This window comes from Sorex araneus, chromosome 11, assembly GCF_027595985.1.
Source record: "Sorex araneus isolate mSorAra2 chromosome 11, mSorAra2.pri, whole genome shotgun sequence".
In the NCBI taxonomy this organism is placed as follows: domain Eukaryota; kingdom Metazoa; phylum Chordata; class Mammalia; order Eulipotyphla; family Soricidae; genus Sorex; species Sorex araneus.
Window position 1 is genome coordinate 1693237 of NC_073312.1, and position 12407 is coordinate 1705643.

At 62.7% G+C, this 12407-nt stretch overlaps 1 protein-coding gene across 1 annotated transcript in view; it reads right to left on the bottom strand.

Annotated features, from left to right (window-relative positions):
* Positions 1–446: 446 nt before the first annotated feature.
* The window catches only part of MGMT (O-6-methylguanine-DNA methyltransferase), a 153986-nt gene continuing 142025 nt past the window's right edge, over positions 447–12407 (bottom strand). The window contains exons 4-5 of the mRNA XM_055119270.1: positions 4014–4153; positions 447–1255 (exon numbers count right to left, since the gene is read on the bottom strand). Of these exons, the coding sequence (XP_054975245.1) occupies positions 1028–1255; positions 4014–4153 (368 nt within the window). The 3' untranslated portion in view covers positions 447–1027. The remainder of the gene's footprint in view (positions 1256–4013; positions 4154–12407) is intronic.

Sequence of the window (12407 nt, forward strand, 5' to 3'; positions counted from 1 at the left end):
GCCGTCCTGCCCACTCAGAGTCTCCCGGGACTCTGGGCCTGAGGGCCAAGGGGCGGCCCGGCCCGGGAGGTGCCTGAGAGCTGACGGGGGTGATGCGGGGGCCCAGGGCAGCGCTGGCTGAGCCCGGGGGGCGCCCGGCGCGGGAGACTGCCTGGCCAGGACCTTCGGCCGCTCTGTGGGGTCTGGCGGCCGACGCACGGCCATGGCGCCCTCTATTGGACAGTGTTCACACGGCCACGCCGGCTCCTGCTCCCTGGGGCTGTGGGGACCCGGCACCCGTCCCCCAGGCCCAGAGGGTGCAGCCCCCACGGCCCAAGTAGGCAGAGCTGCCGTTGGGGGTCCGGGCCGTGGGCCCAGCACGGAGCGCGGCCGCCTCAGAGGGGACGCCTACCCTGCTTTCTTCTTTTTGAAAAACATTTATTTGACTTTTTAATTATTTTCTAGGGGGTACAACTGGTGGTGCCCAGGGATCACTCGTGGCGGTGCAGGATCGAACCTGGGTCGGCCGTGTGCCAGGCAGGCGCCCTCCCCACCGTGTCTCCGGGGGAGAAACAAGGGATATGGTGGATCTGGAAGAAGATACAGCAAAGGGCAGGGCTGGAGATGGTCGGGGCACGGCTGCCACTGTGTGCGGGACAGAGAAGGGGGCACCCAGGCCTCGGCGGGGAGCACTGCAGGCTGAGCCCCCGGCCAGGTCCTGCGCTGGGAGGGTCCGAGCCCACACAGTGCAACCTCGGGGGGCTGAAGCAGAGACAGCCTCACCCCGGCCGGCCCAGGGGAGGGCAGACGGTCACGTGGCCCAGCACGTGGCCCTGCGCCCCCTGGTGCTCTGCTGGCAGCTGGGGGCTCACGTACGTGCAGGACCACCTCCTGCCCCCCGCGGCCTGCCGCCTGCCCACCCCCACAGCCCAAGCCAAGGGCCGGGAGGCGCCCGGGGCTGTGGCCGAGATGGTCCTCGGTGGGTCCCCGCGTGCTGGGGGGGCAGCGCGGCCTCCCCGAGGACCCCGGCCCTCCCCTTATATGTCACTCAAACATCTGCTCCCTCCGCACGCTTGCTTCCGCGGCGGGGGTGGGCCATGCCCCCGCGGGTCCCCGCAGGTTCCGCCTGGAGGGGGGCCCCCTTGCCCCCAGGCCGCAGTTCCGCCAGGCTGCCTTCGTGGGCCAGAAGCCACTCCTTCACGCCACAGCCACCGGAGAACCGGCCCACGGCGCCGCTGCTGCAGACCACGCGGTGACAGGGAAACAGGATGGGCACCTGTGGGGGAGAAGGCGGTCAGCTCGGCCAGGCACGGGGGTCAGCTCAGCCGCGGGGGCCGGGTTAAGGTGGGCGGGGGTCAGCTCGGCCTCAGGGGCTGGGGAAGGCGCGCAGGGGTCAGCTTGGCCGTGGGGGCCGGGGAAGGCTCGTGGGGGGTCAGCTCGGCCGCGGGGGCCGGGAAGGCGCGCGGGGGTCTGCGAGGGTGCGGGCCGGGTTAAGGTGGGCGGGGTCCCTGCGCGGGCGGCACAGTGGGGGGAGGCCTGGCCTTTGGTTTGGAACGACGCTCCCCCAAGCTGCCCGCAGCGGAGACCTCGGTGTCCCCTCAGGGCTCCCTGGACACCCCGGGAAGTCCCCAGGACCCGGCTGTGGCACCATGGCTGTGCTTGGGGCTGTGGTCACTGCACCAGCCGTGGCAACTCCTGGGGCACCTACGGGGGTCAGGCCACCCACGAGGGGAAAGGGTCACTTGCTCCCACCCGGGGGCCCTGGACTCCGCCGCCAGCAGAGGCAGCGCTGGACACACCTGGACCCCCCGGCACAGGGCGGGAGGCCGCGGCGCTCGTGCCTGGCCTGACCTGCCCGAGTGGGCACGGCCGTGAGTGGCCCAGTCCCGGGTGGGCTCTGGGCCGCGCAGCTCCGGGGAAGCCGGAGGAGCTGGCAGGGCATGTCCTGCAGGGCACCGCCTGAGCCGGCCGCCCCGGGTCGCTGCCCCAGACCCTCGTGGGGAGGGGGGCGGGGGGGGCACAGCACAAGCCATCGTGGCCACCCGCGTGGGTGTCCCAGGAAGGCACCATCCTGGGCCCTCGGGGTGGGAGTGCTGGGCGGGGGCGAGTATCGGGTGGGGCTGGGGGGAGCAGCGCCGTCCCCTCCTGCACCCCACACGGGACCCTCTCCCGGGGTGTCCCCCAACCCCGATCGGGCCAATCAGAGCACAGGGGAGGGGGGCGTGGTGCAGGGTGCGGACGGGACGGGACGCCCGAACCCCCACCCACACGGCTCACCTTGTGCGGGGCTGCCTGCAGCGGCGGGTCTCAGCGTCCCGGCAGGAGACCCGCCCGCCCTGGCTGGGTGTCTCCAAGGGTCGCACCCTCCGTGCCCTCCCCCGAGCCCGGGCTGCAGGAAACGCGATTTTTATCAATAAGCAGGAAGCTCATGATATCACAGCCGCACTGGAATCTTCACGCTGCGAAATCTAATTCCTCCGATACGCGAATCCATCACTTACCCGGGCCCTTTCTCAAACGCTATAAAACTTCCAAACCCATAGATTTGTCTCCCGCCAAAGTAACAGGCAGGGGCCGGCGATCAATAGCGGAGGCCTCTGATTCCAGGCCGCTGGATATTTCTCCCCACTGCGCCTTTGTTCTGGGCAGCTGCCCGGGGAGGACGCTTGCTCTCACTCGCAGCCTCATCAATACCTAAATCCTGGCGAGCAAGTGACACCGGGAAGCCGTAATCAATAGCTCCCCACGCGTTTTTTTCTTCTGGTCAAATGGTTCAGCCGCGCCGACAGGTCAGACACTCAGAACATGATGCTAAATCTTTATCACAGCCATCTGGGTGACTGGCAGAGCGAGACCGGGGGTCGTTAACGCTCGTGGCGATCTGTGAATAAACTAACTCCTCAGGAACGCGCCTGTGCCGGGGAGGGTGGGACCATCTCTGTGCCACGCATCGATCGTCTGAACAGCGTTTAGCGAATTCAGTGGGAGGTGGTGGCGGGAGGGGCCTCGGGGGAGGGCCCAGCCGGAGGCTGCCCAGAGACCCGTAGGCGGGTCCTCCCCAGACCCCCTGGTCAGTGCTGGCCATGGCCCCTTGGGGCTCGCACATCAGTGCCCATGGGCGTCCGCGGGCTCCACATCCGACTCTCCTGCGCTTCTTTGAGCCTCAGGAAGGTCTGCAGGGCTGGACACGGGGCGTCTGCCACGGCCTAGTCCCCGTCACGCCCACTGGCACCAGAGAAGGGGTCCCAGGCTCCTTGGCGTGGCCCAGCCCCTCTGAGAGGCTCTGGCTGGGGGGCGGGGACGGGCTGCAGCAGGCATCCAGGCCGCCACAGAGCGTGGACAATGTGTGCAGGGCAGGAGGAGAGAGTGTGTGTGTGTGTGCTGTGTGGTACGTGTGTGTGCTGCGTGTGCATGGGGTCAACTGTGGTGTGTGTGTACGGAGACCGACCATGGGGTGTGTGCTTGTGTGGGGATCACTGTGGGGTGTGTGTGTACAGGGGTGGAGTGTGGCACGTGTACAAGGATCAGCTGTGCATGCACGGGGATCAAGTGTGGCATGCAGGGATGTGCCGGGGTCGACTGTGGTGTGTGTGTCTGTGTGCGTGCATGTGTGTGTGTGTGTGTATGCATGTGTGTGTGAGCGTGTGTGCATGTGTGTGTGTGCATGTGAGTGTGTATGTGTGTTTGCGTGTGTGTATACGTGTGTGTGCATGTGTGTGCGTGTGTGTGCGCGCGTGTGCAGGACCCCGGGTGGGTGGACCCTGCAGAGCTGGTTTCCTGCGGGCGTCTGGGCCCTCCTGTGTGAGGCCCGAGGGTGCACTGGCTGGTTCCCCGGGCAGGCCCTGCACCCCGTGCACAGGACAGACAGTGACCCGCGGGTGTCCAGGCGCAGGATGGGGCAGGTGGACGGCGTGTGAGGGCTCCAGCCTGTGCTGTGCGGTGCCGCCCCAGGGGGACGCAGGGTCACCGTCGGGGCAGGGCTGGGCAGAGCCGGGGCCTCCCACGCCCACCCCCCACATGCACGCCCGACTTACAGGGTTGTTCCTCATGGCATTTCCCACGGCCCGTGCAGCCTTGGGGCTGCCCGCCAGGACGGCCAGCTGCTGGTAAGAGACGACCTCGCCGGGGCCCACGGCCGCCTGCAGCTTCCGCAGCACCCGCCCGGCGAAGGCACCTGAAAGCAGAAGGACACGTCGGGGTCCGACACGCCACGAGCCCGCCACGTCACGGCCTACTCACAGCAGATGGCCTCGCGGACGCCACCCGGACCCGGGCATCCCCCCCCAAGGTCCATACGGAACTGTGATGTGGCAGAGAGGCTGGGCCGGGCGCCGAGTGTCTGCAGACGCGGAGGGTCGGAACACTGGGCACGGGCGCCTGCGGACACAGCAGGGTCAGGACACCGGGCACGGGCGCCTGAGGACACCGGAGGGTCAGGACACAGGAGGGTCAGGACACAGGAGGGTCAGGACACCGGGCTCGGGCGCCCTCGGACACAGCAGGGTCGGGACACCTGGCACAGGTGCCCGTGGACACAGAGGCAGAGGGCGAATGTGCCTCGGTAGTCAGGACACCAGAGACGCCCTCGGGCACAGCTGGCCTCTGGGTACTGCGGCTGGCCTGGGGTCCCTGCACCCTGTGTTCTCACGCACCGGCCCACTGGCCTGCTTGGCCAAGTACCCCAGGAGAGCACCGGGGACACGGCGGGCCGGGGAGGGTGCTGGGTGCGGGTGCCGTTACCGCAGGGCTCCCAGGCCTGGCTGACTGCAGCCGCTGCCCGTGGCCTCGGGCGGACGGGGACAGGCGCAGGCGCTGCTGGCGTGGCAGGAGGGACAGACACTGTGGACGTGGAGGACGTGGGTGGAACGACACCGACTGTCCCAGCAAGGGACATGGGCGTGGGAGAGTGGACAGAGTCGGGCCCCCGGGGCGGGAGCCACGGACAGTGTCCCCGGGCACGTGACCAGGCCATGTGCCGACGCTGACACTAATTACACTCGGTGCCAGGCTGGCCAAGTGCGATTTGGTTCTTAAAGGTAACACACCCGCCCACACGTGTCACATAATAAAACTCACTTCTTCACTGCGGGGAATGGTAATCGCTTCTCCAGGAAAAAAATTGTTTGGTCTTTATTATAACATTAAGCAAATTAAACATCAGCATAATCCAGGTGATACTAGAAAAGGGTCATCAAAGAAATTAACTTTGTTGTTCATTAATTTACACGGATTAGCAGAGGGCAAGAGACGGCAAATGTGCACTCGGTTTTTATGATATAATTTCAAACTGCACACCACTCGGGCACGGGGGTGAGTTTGGGGTTAATCAGACTGATTTGTCCTTTTAATTGCTTTCTATTCAAAGAAAATTCATTAGATAATGTTCTCTTCAAAATTCATGAATCAATTTAACTGAAGGAACCGCATTACGAGCTGCGGGTTCATTAGCACGGTTTTGTTCTGGCTGGTGCGGGCGAGGGTTTCCTTAGGCAAACAGGCCTGGGACGGGGGTTTCTGCAGGAAGGGGCCCGGCTCCAGACAACGGAAGTCGCTCAAGGGCAGAGAGGGGCCCGCGGCTACCAGGGGCTGCTCTCGGGGACGCCGCTGTGGACGCTGGCCAGCAGCTGCTGGGTCTGGCATGGCTTGTTTCTGGACGCCTGGGCGGGGGGACCGTGCCTGGGTCTCCAGAACGTTCTGGACCTTTCAGTGCTGGTAGGAATGAGGGGAGGTGTGCACGCCAAGACAGTCACGCCCTCCTGGCAGTGCCTGCCACCAGAGCACCGGCCCCTGCCCCTGCCAGGGCACGGAGGTGGGCGCCAAGCTCGGCCGTCCCTTGCCGGGAGAGCCCGGTAGCCAGCAGGCAGGCTCGGCGTCGCCCGCGTGTCTCAGAAAACTCCATTTCACCTGCGGGGAGCAAGTGCGTGAATGAGCTGTTGCAGCTCGCAGAAGGGCTGCCGGCCGAACCTGGCCGGAGGCGGGGCTGACCCTTGCCCTGTCGAGCAGGGGCGGCACCTGCAGTGTCCCGCACACGGGGAAAAGCCGGCTCCCGACCACGACGGGGCGCGTGAGCCCCGCTCCTGTCAGTGTCTCGGGCGTCCCCAGGGGGCGGTCAAGGCGTCCTCCCGGTGGGGCGGCTGCGGCCCCCCCACTCCCCCGGGTGCTTACTCGGTGCTGGGGTGGTACTCGGGCGGATGGTGCTCCCCGGGGGCGCCTGCCTCTCTGGACCCCCGAGGTCCCTCTGCTCGAGCCCCTGCACACGCGGCTTCCCGACACTGGGGGGAGACGCCACGTGCCACGGGCCTGGGCCCCACTTCCACGCCGGCCGGCAGAGCCCTGGGCCGGGTGCAGACTCCGAGATGTGCCCGGGACCCCCAGGTGCAGAGGCCCGGGCCAGCCGGCCGCACTCCGAGGGCCCCGGCTCCCGCCACTGTCTCTGCGGGCGCCGGGGGCACGACTCGGGCCGGGAGTCGGGGCTGCGCAGTGAAGCACCCACAGGCCTCAGGAACAAGCTGAGTCACAGCCCTGGGCCGTCGCCATGGGAGCAGCTCGCGAGAACTTTCCAGAACAAGCCGGAGGAGGCATGCAGAGGAGAAGAGGCTTGGTGCAGGGGGCACGGCAGAGGGGGGCGGCCAGCCCAGCTCACTGTCCACCACGGCCCCAGCTGGGACAGTCGTCGGGCCAAGTCCTGCCCGCCATGGCTCTGCGCCATCCTGAGCCTCCGGACATCCCTGGGGGGCATGTTGGGGCCCAGCCGGCAGGTGGGGGCGCCGTGGGGTGGGCGAGCAGACCCTGTTCCGGGGTCTGCTGCTGGGGGTGCCAGGCGTGTGGGCAAAGATCCGAGTTTCCCGCGGTGCTGAGGATCGAGCACCGGGAGTCTCTGACGGCTGGAGCCGGCGGTGAGCCCACAGCAGAGACGGGGACAGGCCTGGCCGCCCAGGCGCAGGTGTGGACACCGAGGCCACGAGGGCCACATGGGGGCTGAGCTGCTGGGTCTGGCGCGAAGGGGGCCCGAGGAGGACAGACGGGGCCAAGGGCGTGTCGGTCACTGCGCTGCTTGGGCTGGCGGCGGTGCTGGCCGCTGACCCGCTGCTGCCCTGGGCAGTTGGTGTAGGAGGAGGTCCCCGAACTCTGCCCGGGTGGCCGGGCCAGCACTGGGGCCTCGGGGCCCCACACTGACCCAGGCCTGGTGGCCGAGCATCACCAGGACCCCGGGCCTGGGAACAGCCCCTCCCTCTTCCTCAGGGGCGGCCCCTGAAACAAGGGGAACTGATGGGAAATTCAGCTCCGTAAAGAACCAGGCAGGACCGACCCCCCCGCCCCCTGACCCCCGAGGACCAGCCGAGTGTCAGAGACCGAAGACACACACCGCAACGTGAACAGAAAAACGAGAAAATGTCGAAAATAAAACCCAAACAGAGCCACGGAGACACGTGGGCAAATGCAGAGACTGAGCACTGGGCCCCGACGTGCCGAGGGGAGGGGCAGCACCAGGGACAAGAAGCATCTGCAGGACTCATCCCCGAGACGCCGCAGACTGGGCAGCGCGCAGGAGACGGGGGCCGGGGGGGGGGGGGCGGCGCGAAGGGCCCAGGAGTCTCCCCCGAAGCCCGGAGCCAGAGGAGAGAAGCCGCGGGTTCAAGGGCTGCGGGAGAGAGCGACCAGCCCGGCAGGAAGGAAACTAAAGTAAAGGCCGTCCCAGGTCAGAAGGAAACAGGATTCCTGCCAGCAGACGAGCCCGAGAACTGCTGAAACAGTGACGAAGCGGAGAGAGCCCGGACACCGCCCCCTCTGGCTCCGGAGACACACTCGGGAGCGGGAAGCAAAGCCACACGAGTGCCAGAAGCTTCCGACACGCGTCTCTGCACACGGCCCCGCGCAGGTCAGAGCGAAGAGTGCGTATCACAGGAAGGTGGCAAAATACTGATTCTAATCGAGATCGTGACACTTGAGTAGGGAAACACTATAATCCCTTGAGCAATTACTAGAAAAACTAAAAAACATTAAAAAAAAAACTTAAAAAAATCAGAAAGCTCAAAGAAAATAAAGGGAAAAGAAAAATTAAAAATGACATAACAAGACAGGTAAAACCAATAACAAATTATACCATAAATAAAATTCAGTATGATATAGCAAAAGCAAAGTGTTCGTCACTACATATAATCACCATATTAGAGAAAAATTACACAATTAGACCAACGAGAAGCAAGGTTTATTAAAATAACAACAGTGCGAGCTACCTGAAAGACCCCTTTCAGACAAGAGGTACAGGTGGGTTAAAGGTCAGATCAAGAAGGGACAAAGATGTACCAGGCGAGCACTGAGGGTCCGTACGGGGCTGAGAGCAGAGGCACGGCGGGGGCGGGGCCCAGAGGAGGGACAGGTCTGCGGCCCGGCAGGCCCAAGGCTGGGACTGCGGGTGACCGAGGGCCTGGCTGAAGGGAAGGGGCAGCCCTGCAGCCTGGGCGGAGTCGGAGCAATCAGGAACCACTCGGACCTGAAAAAATCACTAGAAAGGAGACTTTAAATAATTTTTATTCATTAAGAAGCTTCTTAACCTGCATCTTTGGGCCATACTGGGGTACCCAGGGCATCCCAGCAGTGGGCTGTGTCCGGCGTTTCCAGGGAGCCCATGGAACGGCAGGACGTGTATTTCCCAACGCACACAGGGCTCCGCCCCAGCCTGCAGAGAACACGCCTCCGCCAAGGTAAAAGAATCCGTCTCATGCAACTTACATGCTCCGGTCATAATGGGATGGGCTAGGCCTTAACTACAGAAAATAATAAAGAAATTTCCAAACATTTGGAGAGTAAATAAACTCCCCCAAACAATCCATGAATCATAAAGGAAGGCTTAATGGAAATAAAAAAAATATTGAACTGAATAAAACTAAAAATGTGGCCCATTACAATTTATGGGACACAGCTAAAGCAATGTTTAAAGGAAAGCTCATAGCATTAAAATGCTTATCTTAGACTAGAAAGACGCTCTCAAGTTAGGAATCTAAGCTTCTAACATTAAGATACCAGAAAAAGACAAAGTGGAATCAAAATGAGCAGATGAAAGGAAAAGTGGATGTAAAGGCAGAAACCAATGGAACTTCAGATGGATAAAGGAGAGAAATAACTCCAGAAACGACTTCTTTAAAAAAAATGAATAAATTTGATAATTTCTGGGAGAACTGAAAGTGAAAAAAAAAAAGAATGAAATATTTCAGGAATGAATGAGGGTGCCTTGCTGACCTCACCAGTACTGGACGGATAAGAAGGTATTTCTGCTATTAACCACATCATTCATAGCCAACTACAGTAGCTGTAACAAGTCTCACAATGGAGACGTTACTGGTGCCCACTCGAGCACATCGATGGAACAACGGGACGGCAGTGCTACAGTGCTACAATGTATCACTGATAGTCAACCTCAGAGACAACAATGTCAGTCTATCTACAACACAGAAAGTGCCAGAACATACCCGGGAGGCGAGCACAGAGGCTGGGGACGACGGGAACGACGGAGACGGTGCTGGCGCCGTGCATCCCATGCGCAGCGAGGGCAGGAATCCAGGCCCACCACCGAGGAAACACAGTGAGCCTCCCCAGCTGCGCCAGTCGGCGTCCCTGTAGCCCCGGAAGCAGGCAGGCACAGACACCAGGGAGCACAGACTCACGGCAGCCGTGAGCATAACGGTACCTAGTAAGACACTACAATCCTAGGAGGGCAGGAGGCTTCGCTATTCGGAAAATTAATCTACTTGTAACCAAGACAAGGGGGCACTGAAGAGAGTACACACAGGTCAGTGAAGGAGGATGCAAACACAAGCACGCGCACGCACGCACACACACCACACACAGACACACACATGCCTCACATGCAGACACACACAAAGAAACACACCATACACACACCACACACTCACAGACACACATGCAGAGAAATACACACACCACACACATGTGTGCATGCACACACATCACACACGCATGCACACGTGTGTTCATACACCACACACGCACACACGATGCCTAGACAAAGGGGCAGAGAAATGCGGTGGGAAGAGCCTTTCCCCCCAGTGGAGACTATCAGAATCACAAACCCCCGCCCGTGTGTGCAGAGCCTGACCGGGGCGGAGACGACAGTCCCCCTGCCAACAAGGGCCAGGGGTGCGCGGCCCCGGCTCCGCGCCGGCACTCACACCCGACGGGGCCAGGCTCAGCACCCACCACCGGCCCGGAAGTGAGGCCGAATCACCAGGCCCTGGGGAGAGAAGAAAGAGACACGGAACCGAACCCCAAATGGACCCCACGCCCAAATCTGAAGGGGTAAAGGTGATGGGCTCCCGGGACAGACACCCCTGGCGAGCGCCTCTGCCTCCAGCTGCTCTGAACGCTACACGAGCGAGCAAGGACTTGCTAGAACGTTCCACCTGCTCTCGAGAGACAGGACCGTGACAGTGAAAAGGCCCAGCCCACAGGAAGGGGCACAAACACGCATCTGATGTCCCGTCCCTGAGACTCAACAATGGGAAGATACACGAGCCAAGCAGCACTGGCCCAGGGTCCGGCGGACCCCTCAGGACCACCCAGATCGAGCCCGGGCACAGGAGAGGTGTCAGCCAGTAATCAGCAAACTCGAGACGAAACCAGGGTCTCTCTCCAGGTGACCAGAACGCTGAAGGGAAAACCCCCAGGTGGGGCTGGCCATTGGCTGCCTGGCGGTGGCGGCCGCCCTGGCAGGGACCCCACAGCCACATGTGCAAAGGAAACACAATGCACACAGGAGAAAGTGTGTCCACAGTACAGGTGCTCGAGGAGAGGTGGCGTGGGGTCCCGGGAGGGTGAAGACGCGGCCGTCCCACAGGCAACAGCGACGGTGCTGAGGACAGCCAGGGCACAGACGCCTCTGGGAGAGAGGAGCGGCGCTGAGAGTAAAGCAGGGGGGCCTGGACACACACACACACGCACGCACACATACACACGCATGCACACACTGGCCGAGATAAAAAGTTTGTTCCCAAAAAACCTTTTTGTGTTTGGGCCACACCTGGCGGTGCCCAGGGCTGACTCAGGGTCACTCCTGGCAGGCGGAGGGACACGGGGGGGGGGGGGCTGCCAGGAAGGGAATACGGGCAGACCAAGCACAAGGCAAGTGCCCCACTGTGCTCTCCCAGCCCCCAAGTACAACTTCCGTGGCCTCTGTCCAGGTGAAGGACCTGCTCCCCGGGATCGAAGGGGTGGTGCCGGGTGCGGGAGAAGCAGCCCCGCGTGCCAGTGACCTCGGCATGCACAGGCCAGGACTCCACTTACGGCCGCAACACGGTTCCAGGGCTGTGGAGCCTCACGGCTCCTGCCCCACGGGAGGGCGTCCCCGACAGTCCCAGCTGGGCGGCACTGCCCATCCCTGGGAGATGCCCCCACTCGCTACCTGTCACGGCGACTGGGACAGCACAGGAGAACTAGGTGAGACAGGGACTGAAGCGCCGTGACAAACGCATCACCGGGACGCTGGCGCCAGGCCTGAGTGACACGTGGGCTGACAGCAAAGCCCCTACCAGCCGGGACTGCAGTCACCAACACCTTTTCCTCAGGACTGAGCCGACGGGAACTGCCCATCCTTTCACACGGCAGCGAGACTGCTCAGCACTGCAATGAGGGCGGCTCAAAGCAGGCATTCAGGAAGAAAGAAACGGGGGTCTCTTCTCAAACAACGTAGCTGTCCGCGGGGGGTCCCTGGCTACTGACAGAGAAGGTCGGAGGTGCAGTCAACACGTGGGGCCATTTCTACGCACCAAGGGTATTTATTTACTCCGACGCGTAAGTCTGAGCACTGTAAGAAGAGACTGTTGAGTCGGAGAGACGGGGTGTCTTCACCAAGTCCCGGCATCACACAGCCTGACCACCCACGGGTCGCTCTGCAGTCCGCTTCCTTCACGCAAGTCGAAAATCTCAGGTGTGGCCAGAGCGGTAGTGCAGCGGGGAGGGTGCGCGCCCGGCACACAGCCGACCCCGGCTCGATCCCCGGCACCCCACACGGTCCCCTAAGCACCACCGGGAGTTATCCATGATCACAGGGCCAGGCGGCAGCCCTAGGCACTGCCAGGTGTGGTCCCCAAGCAAGAAAAGTAAACAAAGTGGAAAAATCCTCAGGTAGGTCTCCTGGAAATCTGAACCATGACGGCGAAACTGCCCTGGAAGCGGGCGAGCCCGAAGCCACAGGGAAAAGGCAGAGTGGGGACCCACGCTCAGGGCCGGGTCCCTCTGCCACCCGGCCGAGTTCAGCAAGGGCGCGTCAGAGCAGCGCTGGACAAAGGGCGGGACACTTCAGCAGAGGGCTTTCAGAAAGTCGTCCTGGACGGCTGCCCACCCAGACGGGACTCTCCAACCGGCTCCTCACAGACATTCACCTCAACGGACTGGGGCGGGCGGCGAGGAGG